We start from the raw sequence: 18,880 nt of genomic DNA on the forward strand, positions 1-18,880 counted from the left end.
CTGTCTTTCAGTCTGAAGAAGGATTTCCACCTGAAACGTCATCTATTCCTTCTCTCCAGAGATGCTGCCTGACCCGCTGAGTTACTTCAGCATTCTGTGTCTATCTTTAGAATAATTATGCAGAATTGGAAAGGAAGGAGTTCTACGTTCATAAAGTGATAGGAGCAGAATTAGGCCATTCGGCCCATCAAATCTACTCCACCACTCAATAATGGCTGATCTATCTCTCCCTCCTAACCCCATTCTCCTGCCTTCTCCCCATAACCCCAGACACCCGTACTAATCAAGAATCTATCTATCTCTGCCTTAAAAACATTCATTTCCTTGGTGTCCACAGCCTTCTGTAAACTGACCATTGCTTCCCCATTCTCCTTAGACTCTTTAGACATTCTATTTACCTTTGGGAATGAAGCTCCTCCAATTAATAATTTAACTGGAAATATCAGCATGAATACGGATGTGATTCCTCATCTTGTTCTGCATTATGAACCATGAATTTTTCAAATCTATGGAAGAAATTTTAATCTCAAAATCTACTCTCTTTCAAATTAAATCATTTAGTTCCTGGATTGGATTGGAGATATAGAGTCATAGAGCAATACAGCATGGAACCAAGCCTTTTGGCCCAACTGGTCCATGTTGACCAAATTGCCTAGCCTACCTGCCTGTGACTGGTCCATATCATGAAAAACCCATCCATGTATCTGTCCTTGTGTCTTTTAAATGTTCTGACTGCCCCCACTTCCTCTGGCAGCTTGTCCCATGAATGCACCACCCTCTATGTGAAAAAGATGACCTTCAGATCCCTTTAAAATCTTTCCCCTCTCAACTTAAACCTATGTCCTCTAGCTTTAGTTTCTCCTACCCTGGGGAATAGACTGAGGCTATGCTGCTCATGATTCCATAAACTCCTTTCAGGTCATCATTTAGCCTCCTACGCTTCAGGGAAGAGTCCCAGTCTACCCCAGGCCCCTCCTTATAACAGACACATTTCAGGCACTCCCAACAAAATGTATCATAGCTTCTTCTGTTAGCAACTTCCCTTTTCTATTTTTCTATTCAAACCTCAGTTGCAGGCTGCATGATATTTTCTGGATCATTTGAAAATGTTTACATTTTATAAAACTACTGCGTATTTGATGCTGAAATATGTTTTCACTCTGGCATTCATTTTCTGCACTACTTCATTGCTTAAGACAGGAAAGAAGAACCATGACATTTTGAACATAGTTTATAGTCCTGAGATTACAAAGGCAATCTGCCGTCAGACTGTCTGCGTCTTTACCCACACTTCCTTTTATCTTTTGCGTGCAATATCAAAATGCAAGTGCTTGCTTACTTAGCAGGGTAACAAAACTACTTTTTAAGTCATGGAATTTGAGTATTTATAGTTTTATATGTTGCTTCAACCTCTGTGGGGAATCTAGCCTGCAGCCAATAAACATTTCTGAACTTTGCGGATGGGCTGGGTGCTGTAAGAAAATGTGGCCTTTGGGATAGATGTAGCCACAGCAACGGATTCAAAATAAAATATTTAATGTGAAAGAAATTATTCATTGTGCCAACAATAACCTCAAGTGCAGAGAGTGTAATGCACAAAACACACCTTATTTTCTGAAATAGAACAGGGCAACCACATTCAACTTCATATCTTTGGCCATTTTTAGCAAAAAAATCATAGAAAAAGGCAGAAGTAGAAAATAATTCAGTTCATCATGCCCCTTATCATTGCTTGCTAACTCATCTAATTCAATATCCCATCGTTTCACATGACCACAAATATTTTCCACTTTTAAGTTTGGTTTCAAGTATTCCTCTCATTTTCTCTTGACTCCTTTGATCGATTCTAATTCAACTACCACATGGTAAGACATTTTGTACTTGTGTAACATTTGGCAGAAACCAGATGGTTAAACATGGAGAGCATAAAGGTAGAACAGCAAGACCACACTACTGAAAGAGTTCAGCTATGAACTGCTACACACTTTGGAGCATCAATGCGATAAAAACCTGATCAAGTAAATGCAATGCTATTTTGGGGCTGGTGAAATAGCAGTTTTCAGGCCTCTCCAAGTTTACTTGCATAAGAGCGAATTGAATAAGCAGGATTAACACTTACAATCAATCACCGATACGTGGTTATGTAAAATCTTTAACATAGACAATCATCCCAGCATGCTTGTAAAAACATGAGATAAAGGTCACAATAAATATATTCTTAAGTGTGCAGAATCACCATTGCATTTGCAAAATAATATTTTATTTGCATATGCATATCGTGTCCACATTGTCTCAAGTTCATCCTGATGTTGAATATCCTTCCAGATCAGAAATGCTCCTTGAAAATGGTGCTACAGATCAAACTGGCAACATTGGTCAATTCCATGTTCCAATTTTGTAAACCTCCAAGGGATGGCAGGTAGGCAAGTATATTCTAATGAACATGTCTTTTCCATTTCGTGAAGGTTTTACCAGATGGACCAAAGGATATAGAAGAGTACAGCACAGGACCTGCAACACCCATACACTAGTTTTATCCGACATACTAGGGATCATTTACAAAAGCCAATTAACCTACAAATCTGCACGTCTTTGGAGTGTGGAAAGAAACTGGAGCACCTGGGGGGGGGGGGAACCCATACAGTCACAGGGAGAACGTACAAATAACGTTCAGACACCACCCTTAGTCAGGATCAAACACGGATCTCTGGTGCTCTAAGGCAGCAACTCCATCGCTGTGCCACTGTGCTGCTATAGTCTTCTATGTTCTAATACTTGATACAGTGAAATAATTAAATAGAAATAAAATAGTCACAGAAAAATTCTTATCCCGACCTTTATCTTTAAGAGTATGTAACTGTAGGTGAAATGTCTTAATGATAAAAACAACTCATAAAATTAGTCTGCAAAAAGAGTTCTTGAGCAAGCCTCGAAACATCCAATTGAGATGCCAGAATATGGATGCAATGTTAAAAGAAATAAACGTGCATCAGTCTTAAAAATAATTTGGGGTGAAAATTGATCTTTGGTCGCTAAGAAATGTGTACATAGGATTACCTGCTAGTTGTATTTACTTTTCACAGTGGCCAATGGAGCTGAATTGCCACCCAAGACAAATTTCTGCTCTTTGTTTTGAACAGCATTGAATCAAAGGCCATATTTACCATTGAATCAAATAGCATAATAGGAGATTATTCAAATCAGTATGTTCATGCTAGTTTTTCTGAAGAATAATCCAGTTGGCCACATTCACCTCTATCCCCATAATCCTCTATTATTTTTCCTTCAAATATTTATCCAACTTTTTAAACTTTTTGCGGCATGGTGAAGCAGAGGTAGAGTTGCTGCCTTACAGCGCCAGAGACCTGGGTTCAATCCTAACTGTCTGTGCTGTCTGTACAGAGTTTGTCCGTTCTCCCCGTGACTTGCATGGGTTTTCTCCAGGTTCTCCAGTTTCCTCCCACACTCCAAAGATGTGCATGTTTGTAGGTTAATTGGCTGCTGTAAGTTGTAAATTTTCCATAGTGTGTGTAGGATAGTGTAAGTGTGCATGGACTCGGTGGGCCGAAGGGCCTGTTTCCGTGCTGCATATCTAAACTAAACTAAACTAAACTAAACTAAACAAAACTAAACTAAACTAAACAAAACAAAACAAAACTAAACTAAACTAAACTAAACTAAACTAAACTATATGAAAAGGTGGCAATACCACAGTTTGAATCACAATAGTACTTATAGTGGTGAGGTCCAATGATGAAGATCAAGAAATGAGAATGTCAGAATGGTATTTGATTTGCAAACAAACTTGCAGTTGATTTCCAAGACCTTGTTGCTTTTCCCGCACTATATATTAGGGCTTGTGAATCAGTGATGTTTGGTATGTTGCTCCTGTGTATCTTACAAATTCTGCAACTACCAAACACTGATGAAGGGGGGTGGTGGGTATGGAGTCCCAATCAAATGTACTTTCACACCTGATGATAGTGAACAGCTGAACTCATTTTGATATGACAACTACCTTACCACGTTCCTAACTTTGGTTTTGTGGGTGGTAGAGGGACTTAACGTGGTCAGGGTATTAAAGAACACCTAGCTCTTATACCCATGTTGATGATGGGATATGGTCTAGTTAAACGTCTGGACAAAGGCCATCCTCTATTATAGTAACAGTTGGGGTCTCAGTATGGTAATATCGTACTGCAATGGAGGAGATTTATCCATTTTGTTGCTGGAGGCAAGCCTTTTACTGAAACTTAGACTGTTCAACCATTACCCACCACCTGGATCCTCACAGAGAATAGAATAAACTGCTTGATTCTTGGAAGAATTACAAGTGGAACAGGAAACTGAAGACCTGATAGAAAGGAATAGGATTCCTGCTACTGTGCCAGAAAGTAATTGGGCTGCAAGCCTTCATGCAGTTAGCTTCACTTCTCAATTCCAACCCTGCCCCAAGGAAAGTAAACGCACGGAAACAGAATTAAAACTGGATGGATTTGGCATCTATTCATTTGTCCACAAAGCTGGTATTTGAAAATTCACATAATGTACACTGCCTTACTCTAAACTGAGCCTGAGCAACTGCTCGATGTCTCCAAGCTTAGAGCATGTGCCAACGTGACTAAAGCCAAGGGACCAGTGGTTCTGACTATGACTGGAATGAAATGTCATTCAGTATATCCAGTTAAATGGTGGATGTCCAAGGAATGAATTGAAAGATATTTCAATAGAACTGTCTGGATTTAAAAGGGTCGAGTCAGCCTTATTGTGAATTATTGTGTAAAACCCTCCTCTGATTCACAGTTACAAATCCTTTCATGTTGGTGTTGACGTATACACTGCGGCCACCAAGTCTTCAGATAATTCAACATAAATTGTTTATACAATTGCTCCAGATAGAATTGCAGTTGAGCACTTGTTTGTCAACAATCGCTTTTGAGGTAGGGAGCTTAAACTGGAAGTCAAGGAATGCTTTTTACCCCAGGGTTATTGAGAAGCTCCCACTTGAAAACATGTAGAGCATAAACTTTGTTTACAGACAGTCTTTTCAAAATCGATTAGCTACTATGAGTTGTAAAAAATATGTATTTTGTCCATAAACTTGACGCCAACAATCGTGTGTCAAAGTTGCCTATTGGCTCCATTGGAACTTGGCCAGATAAGGTGCCACTTTAGTACGAAGCTCTGTGGATTGAGATGACCGCCAGAACAGTTGCTCTTGCACGGTGGCGCAGCAATAGCAGTAAAGACCCGGTTTCGATCCTGACTACGGGTGCTGTCTGTGTGGAGTTTTTAACGTTTTCTCTGGGATCTCCGTTTTTTCCCACACTCCAAAGATGTACAGGTTTGTAGGTTAATTGGCTTGGTATAAATTTAAATTGCTCCTAACGTGTGTAGAACTAGTGTTAGTGTGCGGGGTTCACTGGTCTGTGCGGGCTCGGTGAGCCGAATGGCCTGTTTCCGCGCTGTATCTCTAAACTAAACCTCACAGCAAAGAGAAAGCAACTGTAAAAGCATCTTGATGTTATTTCTGTGGCTGCTGCAACCTAAGACCCACAGTTCATTTTCTCTTTTGGTCATTCAAATGTTCAATTACACAGATGCAAACATCCAGTATTAAAACTCTTCTGACTCTCTTTCCATGCACATGGTATAGTATCTGCAAACAGTGAAAACTGTTAGGTTTCAGGAGTGTAAATATAGACCTTCCCTCTGACTTCCCTCAGTACAACTTCTGGGAGATGACTGGACATGGAGTAGTATTACTATCAGGGTATTTGGGGTTGTGAACTTTGCTCCTTCCAGCTGGCTTTTGAGTTGTCAGATCACAGAGAAGGACACAGGACCTTTCAACGTTTAAAAATAAACCAGACAATCATTGCAAGAGACAGGACACTGAGAAATTGCAAAAAAAAACACAGCAGTAAAATAACCATTTTCTTACCAATATCTTTATATATTCCATTGTAGCTAGAACCTCCAACTTGTGGCGATAGGACAAGTTCATAACCGTATTGTGCAAAGATTTGCCGATATAATCGAAGGTCAGATGAACTCATGGAATTATATCCTCCTAGGACAACAGTTTTCTTGTGATTGTCGAAGGCATTAGATTTTATGGGTTCATTCTGTGAAAAATTAAATAGTAATTCAGTGATTATTTTACATTTTAGCAAAATATCTCCAAACAATATTCTTCAAGATGATTCACTTCATGTTGTTGACAAAATGTAATTTGAATATGAAACAACAGTTTAATGAAATTTTCATATTAAAATCTAAAACGAGCAATCTTGAAGATGGAGTTAACTGTCACCCTCTCTCCTTTGAATGCAAAATAAAAATATAAAGTCTTGCACCATTGTTATTTTCTTATCAATAGCAAGAAAATGGACTTGAAGAAATCTCCACACAAAGGCCTATCTCCACAACTTTGACTGCAGAACCAGCCAATTTCCTTCTACTAACACTCTCCTCCACCTAGCAGAGCTGGTTCTTACTCTTAACAACTTCTCCTTCGACTCCTCCCACTTCCTCCAAATCCAAGGCGTAGCCATGGGCACTCGCATGGGCCCCAGCTCTGCCTACCTCTTTGTAGGGTACGTCAAACAATCCCTGTTCCAGGCGTACACTGGTCCCATCACAAATTATATCTCCGCAACCCCTCTGTGATTCCTCCTAGTCATCTCTGTGCATTTTCCGTCAGGCGATTCCTGTACCCAGCAACAGTGCTTGCATTAAACTCTCTATGCAACTAATCTCAATAAAGATGTTTACAGGTAGGATGGAAAAAACACCAGTTTTAGCTAATATTTAAATCATTTTATGTATATCAAAAATATACAAAGACCAGCTGATTTTCCTGGATGTTATTCCTATCAATAACCCAACACTTTCCGTTCACATTTTGTTTAAAGACAACAAACAATATTATAATCAATTTTCCAGTGAATTAGTTTCGAGTCAACATTTTAATAAGATCTGTACAATAAATACTGACCTTGTCAGTGATGTCCAGAAGCCAAAAAATGAACCAACAAATTGCTTTTGAGTATTTTCTTTTCTTTATAAAAACCTCCGTTGTTTCAGTTTAATAATCTCATCGTCATTATAAAAGGTATAATTATTTGACGTAAACTTTTCTCCAAGCTACTTTGACAAGTTGAAATGTTGCTGTGCGGGGCAAAGGTCAACATGTATAATTGCACTGTCAACAATTCTATTCGAAAACCAAAATGAAACTGCAGCAGCTGAAAATCTGGATTAAACATGGGAAACGCTGGGAATGCTCAGCTCAGAAGGCATCAGTGTCTCTCCCCATAGATGCCATCTGACTTACTGTGTGTTTCAAGCACTTTCTGTTTTTATTTCAGGGAAACTTTCACATAGAAGCATTTAAACATTCTCTTTCTGCTGGCAATTATTTCTCGGCATTCTATCAGTAAAACCAGCTGGTATCATGCAGCAAAATTGAACATTTTCAAGAGATGCTTTTTCTCTTGTCCAACTAAGACAGTGTATTGTTTAGAAAGGAACTAAAGATAAACACAAAATGCTGGAGTAACTAACTTAGTGGGCCAGGCAGCATCTCTGGAGAGAGGGAGTGGTTGACATTTCATGTTGAGACCATTCTTCAGACTGAAGAAGATCTTAAGATGGGAAAAACGTCACCCATTCCTTCTCTCCAGAGATGCTGCCTGCCCCGCTGAGTTACTCCAGCATTTTGTGTCTATCTGTGTTGTCTGGCAGAGAAATGAGAAACAAGAGTTCTTCCCAAGAAAAACTATTTCTGAACAAGGAATAATTTTGGATTATTTGCCTCAATTTTGTTCACCTGCGTGATGTCCACCTCACCCAAACCCCGAGGTCTAATAGGCTTTTCTGGTATTTCCATATCTTTAAACAAGGGGCAAAGGAACACAAGAATGTTGCAGGACTCGGCCATGAGTCCCACCAAACGTTCCGTCATTTAACATTGCCATGGCTCATCTCTGCTGGCCTTAACTTCTCATCTGTGCCATTTCCCTGTACTCCTGTATTCATTAATCAACTAAATATTTGCCCACCGCCACTTAAAATACTTCTAACAATCCTGGTTCCATCGCCCACCAGGGAGGAGAATTCCAAACCTTCAGTTCACTTTTGGTTGATTATTATTGTCAGGGTATTTCTGTACAGTGAAAAGCTTTTGTTTGCATGCTATCCAGTCAAAACGACTAGACTGAATACAATCAAACTGTCCACAGAGCACAGATAAAGAGTGCAAAGATATAACATTGCTGTTTGATTAAAGATAGTTCACAGGTCTCCAGTGAAGTGGATGGGATGTCAGAACCACAGTCTAGCTGATGAGAGGACCATTCAGTTGCCTGATAACTGCTGGGAGGAAGCTGTTCCTGAATCTGGAGGTGTGTGCTTTAAAACATATGTACCTCGTGCCTGATGGGAGGGGAGGAGGGAGTGACATGGGCGAGACCGGTCTTTGATTCTGCTGGCGGTCTTGCCGAGGCAGCATGTAGATGGAATGAATGGAACGGTGGATGGTTTGTGTGATTGTCTGGGCTATGTCTACAAACTCTCTGCAATTTTTTTGTGGTCTTGGTTGGGGCTGTCCCAAACCAAGCTGTGATGCATCCTGATAAAATGCTTGCAATGCCACATCTGTAAAAGTTGGTGAAGGTTGTTGGGGACATGCCGAGTTTCCAAAGCCTCCTAAGGAAGTGGAGCCATTGGTGTGCTTTCATGGTAATAGCTTCCACGTGGCTGGTCCAGGACAAATTGCTGATGATATTTAATCCGAGAAAGTTGAAGCTTTCAACCATTTCTACTTCAGCGCCATCAATGTAGACTTGGTGTGTGTACGCTCTGCTTCCTGGAGTCAATCACAATCACCTTTTTCTTACTGATTCACCATCCTCAGTGAGAAAAAACCTCTACGTACATCAGTTTTAAACGACCGATAACTGATTTTACAGTTAAATGGTTTTCTTCTCTACTCTTCCACAAGTGAAAGATTCTCTGGGATACTATATGTTTGAATAAGGTCTCCCCTCATTCTTCAAAACCACAAGGAATATAGATCCAAACTATTTAGACTTTTTCCAGGTCATTATAATAATTGTAGGACAATAACTGAACCATGTGGTACTTCACTAGTTACCTCCTTCCTGTCTGAAAAAGGACATTCCTTCTAATTTAGCTTTCCATGATTCAGCCAGTTTTTAATCCATTCTAACATACAGGTCGTTTTCCTGTATAGCAATAGTTGTATTTCTAAGAAACCTCGCATTACTGGAAATCATGCCATAAAACCATGTCAACAGGGCAAAGCGGTAAGAGATGAGGAAGTTTCAGACTCGCAGTAACATTTTTCTGTCCCCCGCAGGACGTTCTTATTAATATTTAGAAATTTATTTTGTAACTACAAGCTAAAAATCCTAACGCCTGTATGTTACATTGTTTACCGATTGTCAGTAGCAGCAATTATTTGCCAATTGCAGTAGCTACTGTTGATAAAACTGACAGACTATGTTCGTCAGAGATAATGGTTTCTGCTTACTGTGGGTAGTTTACATGGAAACAGTTTTTTTTTCCCCCTGGACAGTTGTTTTTCCTCCAATACAGCTTATTGTTTGAAGATTTAGTTTGGAGATACAGCAGGGAAACAGGCCCTTCAGCCCACCGAGTCCATCCAATCATCAATCACCTATTCACACTAATTTTATTTTATCCCACTTTTGCATCCACTCCCTACACACTCGGATAAATTTCCAGAAGCTAATTAATCTACAAACCAGGACATCTTTGGGATGTGGGAGGAAATAACAGAGAATATGCAAATTCCACAGAGACAGCACCCAAGGTCAGGATTGAACCCGGGTCTAATGTCTGTTTGTTAATTCCCAAAGCAAATATTAAGTGGCTGTCTAGTTCCCGATAGAAATGGTTATAAAAACAGTAGTGTTTCCCGATTCATCAATAGGATTATGCAGTTCCCATTGTGGAAACACATGTTGCAGCAGGACCACATGGAATTTGTCCGATACCATGGGCTTTTATTTTATGTACTACCCTCCAATGTGGCACCTTGTCAAATGCCTTTTGGAAATGGCCGCAAGATCCCCGCTATCAACTCCCCCTGTTGTTACCTCAAGGATTTTGAGCAAATTTGTCAAACAGGATTTATCTTTCATAAAACCACGTTGAGCAGGTTTAGTTATATCATATCATATCATATATATACAGCCGGAAACAGGCCTTTTCGGCCCTCCAAGTCCGTGCCGCCCAGTGATTCCCGCACATTAACACTATCCTACACCCACTAGGGACAATTTTTACATTTACCCAGCCAATTAACCTACATACCTGTACGTCTTTGGAGTGTGGGAGGAAACCGAAGATCTCGGAGAAAACCCACGCAGGTCACGGGGAGAACGTACAAACTCCTTACAGTGCAGCACCCGTAGTCAGGATCGAACCTGAGTCTCCAGCGCTGCATTCACTGTAAAGCAGCAACTCTACCGCTGCGCTACCGTGCCGCCCTTTCCAAAATGATGAGCTATTTGTCGTGTGTCTGTTCCATGATCCTCACATGCTCTAGAGTGGAGAGAGATTTTCTTGTACTCATTGTTACAGAAATTTAACATTTCTCTTTCACTAGTTTCAAAGTATGGCCTTTTATTACCACCTTCTCAGAATTTGATTTAAGTTACAGCATTAATTTTCCTACTCGTATAATTTGTTTTCCATCTGGTGGAACACAACTCTAATCATTCATCTTTTTCAAGCACATATTTATCCATCTTTTAGTTTAGTTTAATTTAGTGATACAGCGCGGAAATAGGCCCTCCGGCCCACCATCCGGACCGACCAGCGATCGGTATACATCAAGCCAATTAACACATACATCAAGCCAATTAACACATACACCAAGCCAATTAACCTGCATACCTGTACGTCTTTGGAGTGTGAGAGGAAAACGAAGATCTCGGAGAAAACCCATGCAGTTCACGGGGAGAACGTACAAACTCCGTACAGACAGCACCCGTAGTCAGGACCGAACCCGGGTCTCCGGCACTATAAGTGCTGTAAGGCAGCAACTCTACCTGTTCCCCAGAACTGAACTCCCTCAAAAAGCAATCACAAGATTCTGCTCTGAATTTCCACATCTACCCACACTAGGGGGTCACACTCTGGGCCATGGGGTGAGCCAGATGCCGAACCAAAGGGATACAACTGGATAGAAGTAGTACTGTTGTTAGTGAATTGATGATGCAATGGCTGGAGAGAAGCAAGAGGATGTTTACAAGGGATTACAACAACCAGAGTAGGCCAGCAAACAACACTAAGTACAACCTCTCACCACAGGGACACAGGGAACATCCATTTACAAGGAATTACAAGTAAAGGAGATTAGATTAGTTTATTGTCAAACACACCAGGGTGCAATGAAATTCCTAGTTTACATGAAGCTCATATGTAATCACTACAACAAATGTAACAATAAATACAATGGTTAATGTAAAACAGCCGAATGGTGCAGAGATTGCAGTGCAATCCGAAGTCGTGCAAAAAAAAATTAAAGTGCAATAATGGAACAACCAAATAAGATGGAATTAAAAGTAAGAGTATGCGATAATGCTATCGGGGAAGAGGTGAAAACTACCTGATTGGTTCAGGAGTCTGTCATTAATGAATGGATGCTATACTGTCTGGATGTTCAGGCATTCAAGCTCGTGAATCCTCAGAAGGTGGAAGAGAGAAAAGGGAGTGGCCGGGGTGGTGGGCATCCTTGGCAATACTTGTAGTCTCCCAGATGCAAGGCACCAGGAAGATGGACTAGATGGAAGGAAGTGATGAGCCTCTGGTGGTCTGGGCTGTGTTCATCATTCTCTGCATCTTCTCAGCCTAAGAAAGTTCATACACTGATTGGCTTTCTTCGTTGCTGCATCAGTCTGAAGGGACCAGGCTAATTCACTGGCGATATGGATGCCAAGGAATTTGAAGGTGTGGATCATCTCTAGAGCAGCTCCATTGAAGAAGACATGATTGTGTTCACCCCCCTCGCTTCCTTAGGTCAACGACCCAATCTTCCACTTTGCTGATGTTCAGGGCAAGCTCGTTCTTCCAACATCATGGCACAAAGTTTGCAATCTCTTTCCTGCACTCTGTCTTGAAGCTGTTGTTCATCCATCGACTGTGGTGAATGCAAAGATTGTTTAGCACTCTACTGGTTACACAGTCATGGGTGTGCAGGGAGTAGAGCAGGGGACTGAGCACACGATCCTGAGGAGCACCAGTGTTGAGGGTCAGGGTGGAGGGCATGTTAAGACCAATTCTGACCGACTGAGGTCTGCGGGTAGGAAGTGCAGATGCCAGGTGCAGCACTGCTCACTGTACTTGCTATACTTCACTCTTTGTCGATGACACACACGTCAATATGTCTGAAAGTTAGCAGGAGCAGCACCTACAGGTGATCAGATAGGCCACTATAATGGGCAAGTGATGGCCATACTTGCTGGTCGTGTAACAATGGTCGAGAGTGTTAACACCCCACATGGTGCCAGAGACACACTGATGGTATTTGCGGAGTGTGTTCCTGAAGTTAGCTTGATTAAAGTCACCAGCGATGATAAACAGAACATCAGTTGAGGCCAGTTCATTGGCTATATTTAAGAGGGAGTTAGATGTGGCCCTTGTGGCTAAAGGGATCAGGGGGTATGGAGAGAAGGCAGGTGTGGGATACTGAGTTGGATGATCAGCCATGATTATATTGAATGGCGGTGCAGGCTCGAAGGGCCGAATGGCCTACTCCTGCACCTATTTTCTATGTTTCTATGTTTCTATCAGGGATTGTTGTATCAAGAGAGTTGATGGCCAAGTGTAACTTGTCCTGTTCCACCTTTGATGTAGACTGTTGAAAAGATTGTACTGGTGAATTCCCTCAGTATATAAAAGGGACACCATTTTAAGAACAGATCTTCGAGGCCAGGGCACCAGGATTGAGCAAAGACCGTCCCATCCACGTACCACAATGCACTGATTACAAAGCAAATGCTGCTGCCTTTCCGCTTCCCCGTGGATCCCGTACAGTCCACGCAATAAATGAAGAAACCTCCAGTTTGTAAAGCAGGGTGAGGTGAGACAGGGGTGAGTCATGTTCAGTGAAACAAAGAGCACAGCAGTCAGTCTCTGATCTCCCAATGAAACCTTGGACACAAAAAGCTGGAGTAACTCAGCGGGTCAGGCAGCATCTCTGGAGAGAAGGAATGGGCCCAGCATCTGCAGTTCCTTCCTACACGAAACAGTAGTCTTACTCTACAAGTTTGTTTGAGTAATTCAACGTTAGCATGAAGTATGGTAGGAAGATGAAGGGTCAGAATCTCATCGTTTTAGCCGCAGCTGAACTGATTGCTGTACCTCTGTGGTTTGTTTGTGCTCTCAGCTCTGACTGTAGCAGAGAGGTCTATTAAAGATTAGTTGTTTCAACAGTTCCTTTGATTTAGCAATGATTGGCAGGAGGCTTTCTCGGCGCTGGGACAGATAGATAAGGAAAAATGATCACAGCGGGTTGTCTTAAGAGGAGCTACATGTAAAATGTCACCACTCTCCAGTACAGAGGACATAGGTTTGAGGTGAAGGGGAAAGATTTAATAGGAATCTGAGGGGTAACTTTTTCACACAAAGGGGGTGGGTATATGGAACAAGCTGCCAGAGGAGGTCATTGGGGCAGGGACTATCCCAACATTTAAGAAGCAATTAGACAGGTACATGGATAGGACAGGTTTGGAGGGATATGGACCAAATGCTGGCAGGTGGGACTAGTGTAGCTGGGACATGTTGGCCAGTGTGGGCAAGTTGGGCCGAAGGGCCTGTTTCCGCACTGTATCACTCACTCTATGACTCTATGGCAACTGCAAGCTCTGAATAGTTGGACATGGGAAAGCTTGCAATGCAGGCAAATGCCGGTGTCCGCTCAGGCTGCTCCTCTGGGCTGACGGGATGTGGGTGAAGTTACATCTGCCCACATCTGGAGTGTGTGTGACCTGCCTTGAATCAGCAGTGTCAGCAGCAGCAGCAACAACATGGAGTGATCTGAAGAAAAGGAAGCCAAGGGTGAGAGTGACCCTGATGGTTATGAGCAGAGCAGTCACGGCACATGTGCAAGGCTGCATTTCAGGTCACAGATTTCAGCGAGGACAAAGAATTCACTTTGACTATTGCTCCTTTCAATAATATAGCTTCAGGGGATAACACGTTAGCAAAAGCGGGCGAGCCAATGGAACTTTAGTTTATTCTGACTAACGAGGTTTAAAAATTACATTGGAGTCAGCTTTTGCACATTGCATTACTGTTGCCATCACTTGCAGAAATGTTATACTGGAAAACAGATGCTTAGGTAAACAGAAATTTGGCCCAAAAGTACAGTATGCACTGAAATACGTTAAATACCTGCTACTCTACTTTAAATTAAGCCCATTTTCACAGCACAACCCTTGTTATTTAAGTAGTGCATGGACTTTCCAGCCCTTAAGTATTATTTTAGTATACCACTGTTCCACTGTCTTCTGCAAAAGAACACAAATGGTAGATGAAAGTCAGAACAATTTAAAGAGGAGAAAACAACTCGGATTTGAGCGGCCCACATTTTCTTGCTGCCTGCGCCGAGAAGGGTTGGTGAAAGGAAGAATATTGGCCAAAAAAGCAGCAAATCTGTTTCCTCTTCCCCAAACAATACTGCAAAATCATCAACAGGTATAGATGGTCCTGAGAAGATGAACACAAAATGCTGGAGTAACTCAGCGGGACTGGCAGCATCTCTGGAGAGAAGGAATGGGTGACGTTTCGAGTCGAGACCCTTCTTCGAACATCAGACCTCATTGATTGTGCCTGGTCCGCTGAGTTACTCCAGCATTTTGTGTCCATCTTCAATGTAAACCAGCATCTGTAGTTCCTTCCTGCACATAGGAAGGTCCTTATTTAACACCTTATCCAAAAGACATTTCAATTAACATTCACCAAGTACTGCACTGAACAGACAAAACGTAATTATGCCCTTAAGCATCTACTCTTGGACAGAATTAAGTGCTCTGGCACAATCAATGAGTGCTCTGGCACAATCAATGAGTGCTCTGGCACAATCAATGAGTTGTCTAGGGTGCAGATTGTAGGTCATCTAGCTTGTCGATATATGAGAGCTGATGTACATGCACAAGTGCTTACATAAATCCTGACAATTTTATAACAAAGTAGAAAAATCTAACTGATACAGTGCTATCCTACACATTGGGTGTCTATAATAATAATCAGCTTAATCTCAACGAGAAAGACAGAATGGACAGAAAGATCCTTGCAATTTTTAAACTGGGAAATGACCTCAGTTTCAAACCTAAGGTATTTATTCACAAAATGCTGGAGTAACTCAGCAGGACAGGCAGCATCTCAGGAGAGAAGGAATGGGTGACATTTCGGGTCGAGACCCATTTCTTCTCTCCTGAGATGCTGCCTGACCTGCTGAGTTACTCCAGCATTTTCTGAATAAATACCTTTGATTTGTACCAGCATCTGCAATTATTTTCTGATACTATCAGTTTCAAACCTGGTTCTTCACAGAATAAACAAAGTCCTATTGTATATTTAGTGTTATTCAGTTTCTGAAAAATAAGTAAATTTTGTGCTGGAAATATGAGAGCACATGTCTGTAATATTCTTGGCAAGCACATCATTAAAACATAGTGACCCCTGTGGCTGCACTCAAGGATTGTTTTAACAGAGGCTGAGATTGCATTTGTACAAATACCTTGTGGCACAGTTCAAGCTCTGCCTGCCTCATGAATTCAAATGTATTTGATGACCAGTAGTCTGCATGTGCCACAGATGTCAAAACATTAAGCTTATGTTCCCAGCAAACTTTTAAAACTCTAACTCTGAGAGGGAGTCAGATTTAGCTCTTAGGGCTAACGGAATCAAGGGATATGGGGAGAAAGTAGGAACGGGGTACTGATTTTGAATGATCAGCCATGCTTAAATTGAATGGCAGTGCTGGATCGAAGGATCGAATGGCCTATTCCTGCACCTATTTTCTATGTTTCTATGTTTCTAAATTACAGGTGCAGCACAGACCAGCAATTCCCAACAAAACCGATCATTCAATTTAGCCAGAAGACTGAAATAGCTAATATGACCTTTCATAATTTCTAAATAATTCATACAACTTTATTCTAATAACATTTGCACGATGTTAAAAATCAGAGGCACTAAATTTTACTCAAGGCAGGACTTTTACAGAATAATTCTTTGATCTAATGTCATTATAAGCGTATACCAATACAAACCATGACAAATAAAAACAGAAAATCCTGCAAATCATCAACAAGTCAAGCCACAACTTATGTTCGGATCAAGGATCTTCAAACTAAAACATTAATTCCTTCTCTTCTCACACGTTGATTTCACTTCAAATTTGCAGCATCTGCAATTGCTTTTTGATTTTCAAATTCGGATAAACTTGCACATCCTTACTCTTTCAGTTTGTATACATTGCCTGGTCAATTTTTAATTATGGTTGGTAGCATTTACTGAAAAACAAATGCTATTTGTATTTCTGGCACTGGCTATTACCAAAGGCAAGCAAGTGCGTTTAAATCTTTGTTCAACTATTTTAAATAAATTTATAGAATCATAGCGTATTACTGCCCTTCAGCCTAACACATCCAAGATACCCTATCTAAGCAAGTCCCACTTACCTATGTTTGGCCCACATCCCTCGAAACCTTTCCTATTCATGTTCCTGTCTAGGCGCCTTTTCAATGCTGCTATAGTACCTGCTACAACTACCTTCCCTTGTGATAGTAAATGAAACACTATTCAACACATTAAATGAGGAGGAAGGGTTGCATTCCTATGGCACTTCTTCTGACTCCAAGCTGTCCAAAAGCATTTTATAGCCAAATAAACTGGACACTGTTGTAGTGCAGGATGTATGTAGCAAACTTTCACAAAATGGAACTGAATAAAATTGCAAGCTTTTATGTTAATCAATATAACTCCCTTGCTTTGCAACTAACAGATTAGGTGGGGATCACTTTTGCAATTATCACCAAAAGTTAGCAAACCCCACAATGAAATACTCAGTGCAGCACAGATGTGCCGGTAGATTATGTGCTCAAGGCTCTGGAATACAACCGCAGAGCCTTGCTAGTGAGTCATGGTTAAGACTGCAACTTACTGCTTTCATACTTATGGTTTGTTATTTTTGGCTTCTAACAGCTTTAAAACTCCTGAGAGTAAATCTGCAAAGTTACAATCTATTTCAGAGGTAATCTTTATAGTACCTTACTGAACTGTGACCAAAATGTTGCTTAAAATAGCACAAATTTTTATTAATGTCTGAAGCTTTCGATCCAGCAGGTATTCAGGATTTGAATTTCCCAATCTATAAATTCTTGTTTTTTTCATCAACCAAACTGGTCAAACATAATACCAGCGTTTAGTTTTTAAAAAGGAAATTTAACTTTTAGGGTTTTAGTTAGTATTCAATTCACAGGTCATTATTTATGTTTCTCATAGCGATTTTGAAACATTTGGCTGTTTTAACCATTAAAATATTTACCTCCACAAAACCCGTGCTAAATTAAGGTCATAAGGTCATAAGTGATAGGAGCAGAATTAGGCCATTCGGCCCATCAAGTCTACTCCGCAATTCAATCATGGCTGATCTATTTCTCCCTCCTAACCCCATTCTCCTGCCTTCTCCCCATAAACCCTGAAGCCCGTATTCTGTGACTCTTTATAATAGCTTGGAGTTATGGGTTCTTGTGTCATTCTCATTGCCATTTTCAACCCTTTTCAATGTTTTGGGATTCGTTAGAAGGGATATGTTAAAGAATACGTGATATATACAACTATTTTTACCTATAACAAATATTGTTAATTTTAAGTAATTAATAATCATACTAGCTGCATTTTTGTTCATTAGTTTTGGTGATGTTCATTCCTTCATAATGTTCATGGTGCCACTATGACAGATCAATGTTAAAATGCAAAGCATTCCATAAACCTGTCATGTGGATGTAGAGTGGATAGTTCATTACATTAATAATGGTATCATTTTGATAATATACCGAAGTTTCCAACTTTTCTGTGTGGGTCTGCCCCATCTGTATTAATACACCAATGGGTTTTTCCCTTTTCATTTAGAGATATCAATTCCTTGCTTCCAAAAGGTAAATGGCAGCCACTCAAAATAAAATATTTGATGCAGAGTTTTTTAGATTTAGATTTTTAGATTTAGAGATACAGCGCAGAAACAGGCCCTTCGGCCCACCGGGTCCGCACCGCCCAGCGATCCCCGCACATTAACACTATCCTACACACACTAGGGACAATTTTTACATTTGCCCAGCCAATTAATCTACATACCTGTACGTCTTTGGAGTGTGGGAGGAAACCGAAGATCTCGGAGAAAACCCACGCAGGTCACGGGGAGAACGTACAAACTCCGTACAGACGGCGCCCGTAGTCAGGATCGAACCTGAGCCTCCGGCGCTGCATTCGCTGTAAGGCAGCAACTCTACCGCTGCGCCACCGTTGCAAGCACATAAGCAGTTGGAGGGCAGGTAGTGTGAGGAAACAGGTAGTCTGCAGAAGGACTTGGAGAGGTTGGGAGAATAGGCAAAGAAGTGGCAGATGGAATACAGTGTAGCAAAATGTGCAGTCATGCACATTGGTTGAAGGAATAAAGGCATAGACTGCTAAATAGGGAGAGGATTCAGAAATCGGAGATGCAAAGGGACTTGGGAGTGCTGATGCAGGAGTCCCAAAAGGTTAATTTGCAAATAAGGAAGGCAAATGTAATATTAGCATTAATTTCAGGAGGACT

The 18,880-nt window shown here is 41.0% G+C and overlaps 1 protein-coding gene across 4 annotated transcripts in view; it reads right to left on the reverse strand.

Annotated features, from left to right (window-relative positions):
- Positions 1–18,880, reverse strand: part of cped1 (cadherin-like and PC-esterase domain containing 1) — a 219,716-nt gene that overhangs the window by 195,044 nt on the left and 5,792 nt on the right. For all 4 annotated transcript variants that reach the window (XM_078417409.1, XM_078417410.1, XM_078417408.1 and 1 more), the window contains exon 2: positions 5,945–6,128. In XM_078417409.1, the coding sequence (XP_078273535.1) occupies positions 5,945–6,128 (184 nt within the window). The remainder of the gene's footprint in view (positions 1–5,944; positions 6,129–18,880) is intronic.

Source organism: Rhinoraja longicauda, chromosome 20 (genome assembly GCF_053455715.1).
Source record: "Rhinoraja longicauda isolate Sanriku21f chromosome 20, sRhiLon1.1, whole genome shotgun sequence".
NCBI lineage: Eukaryota > Metazoa > Chordata > Chondrichthyes > Rajiformes > Arhynchobatidae > Rhinoraja > Rhinoraja longicauda.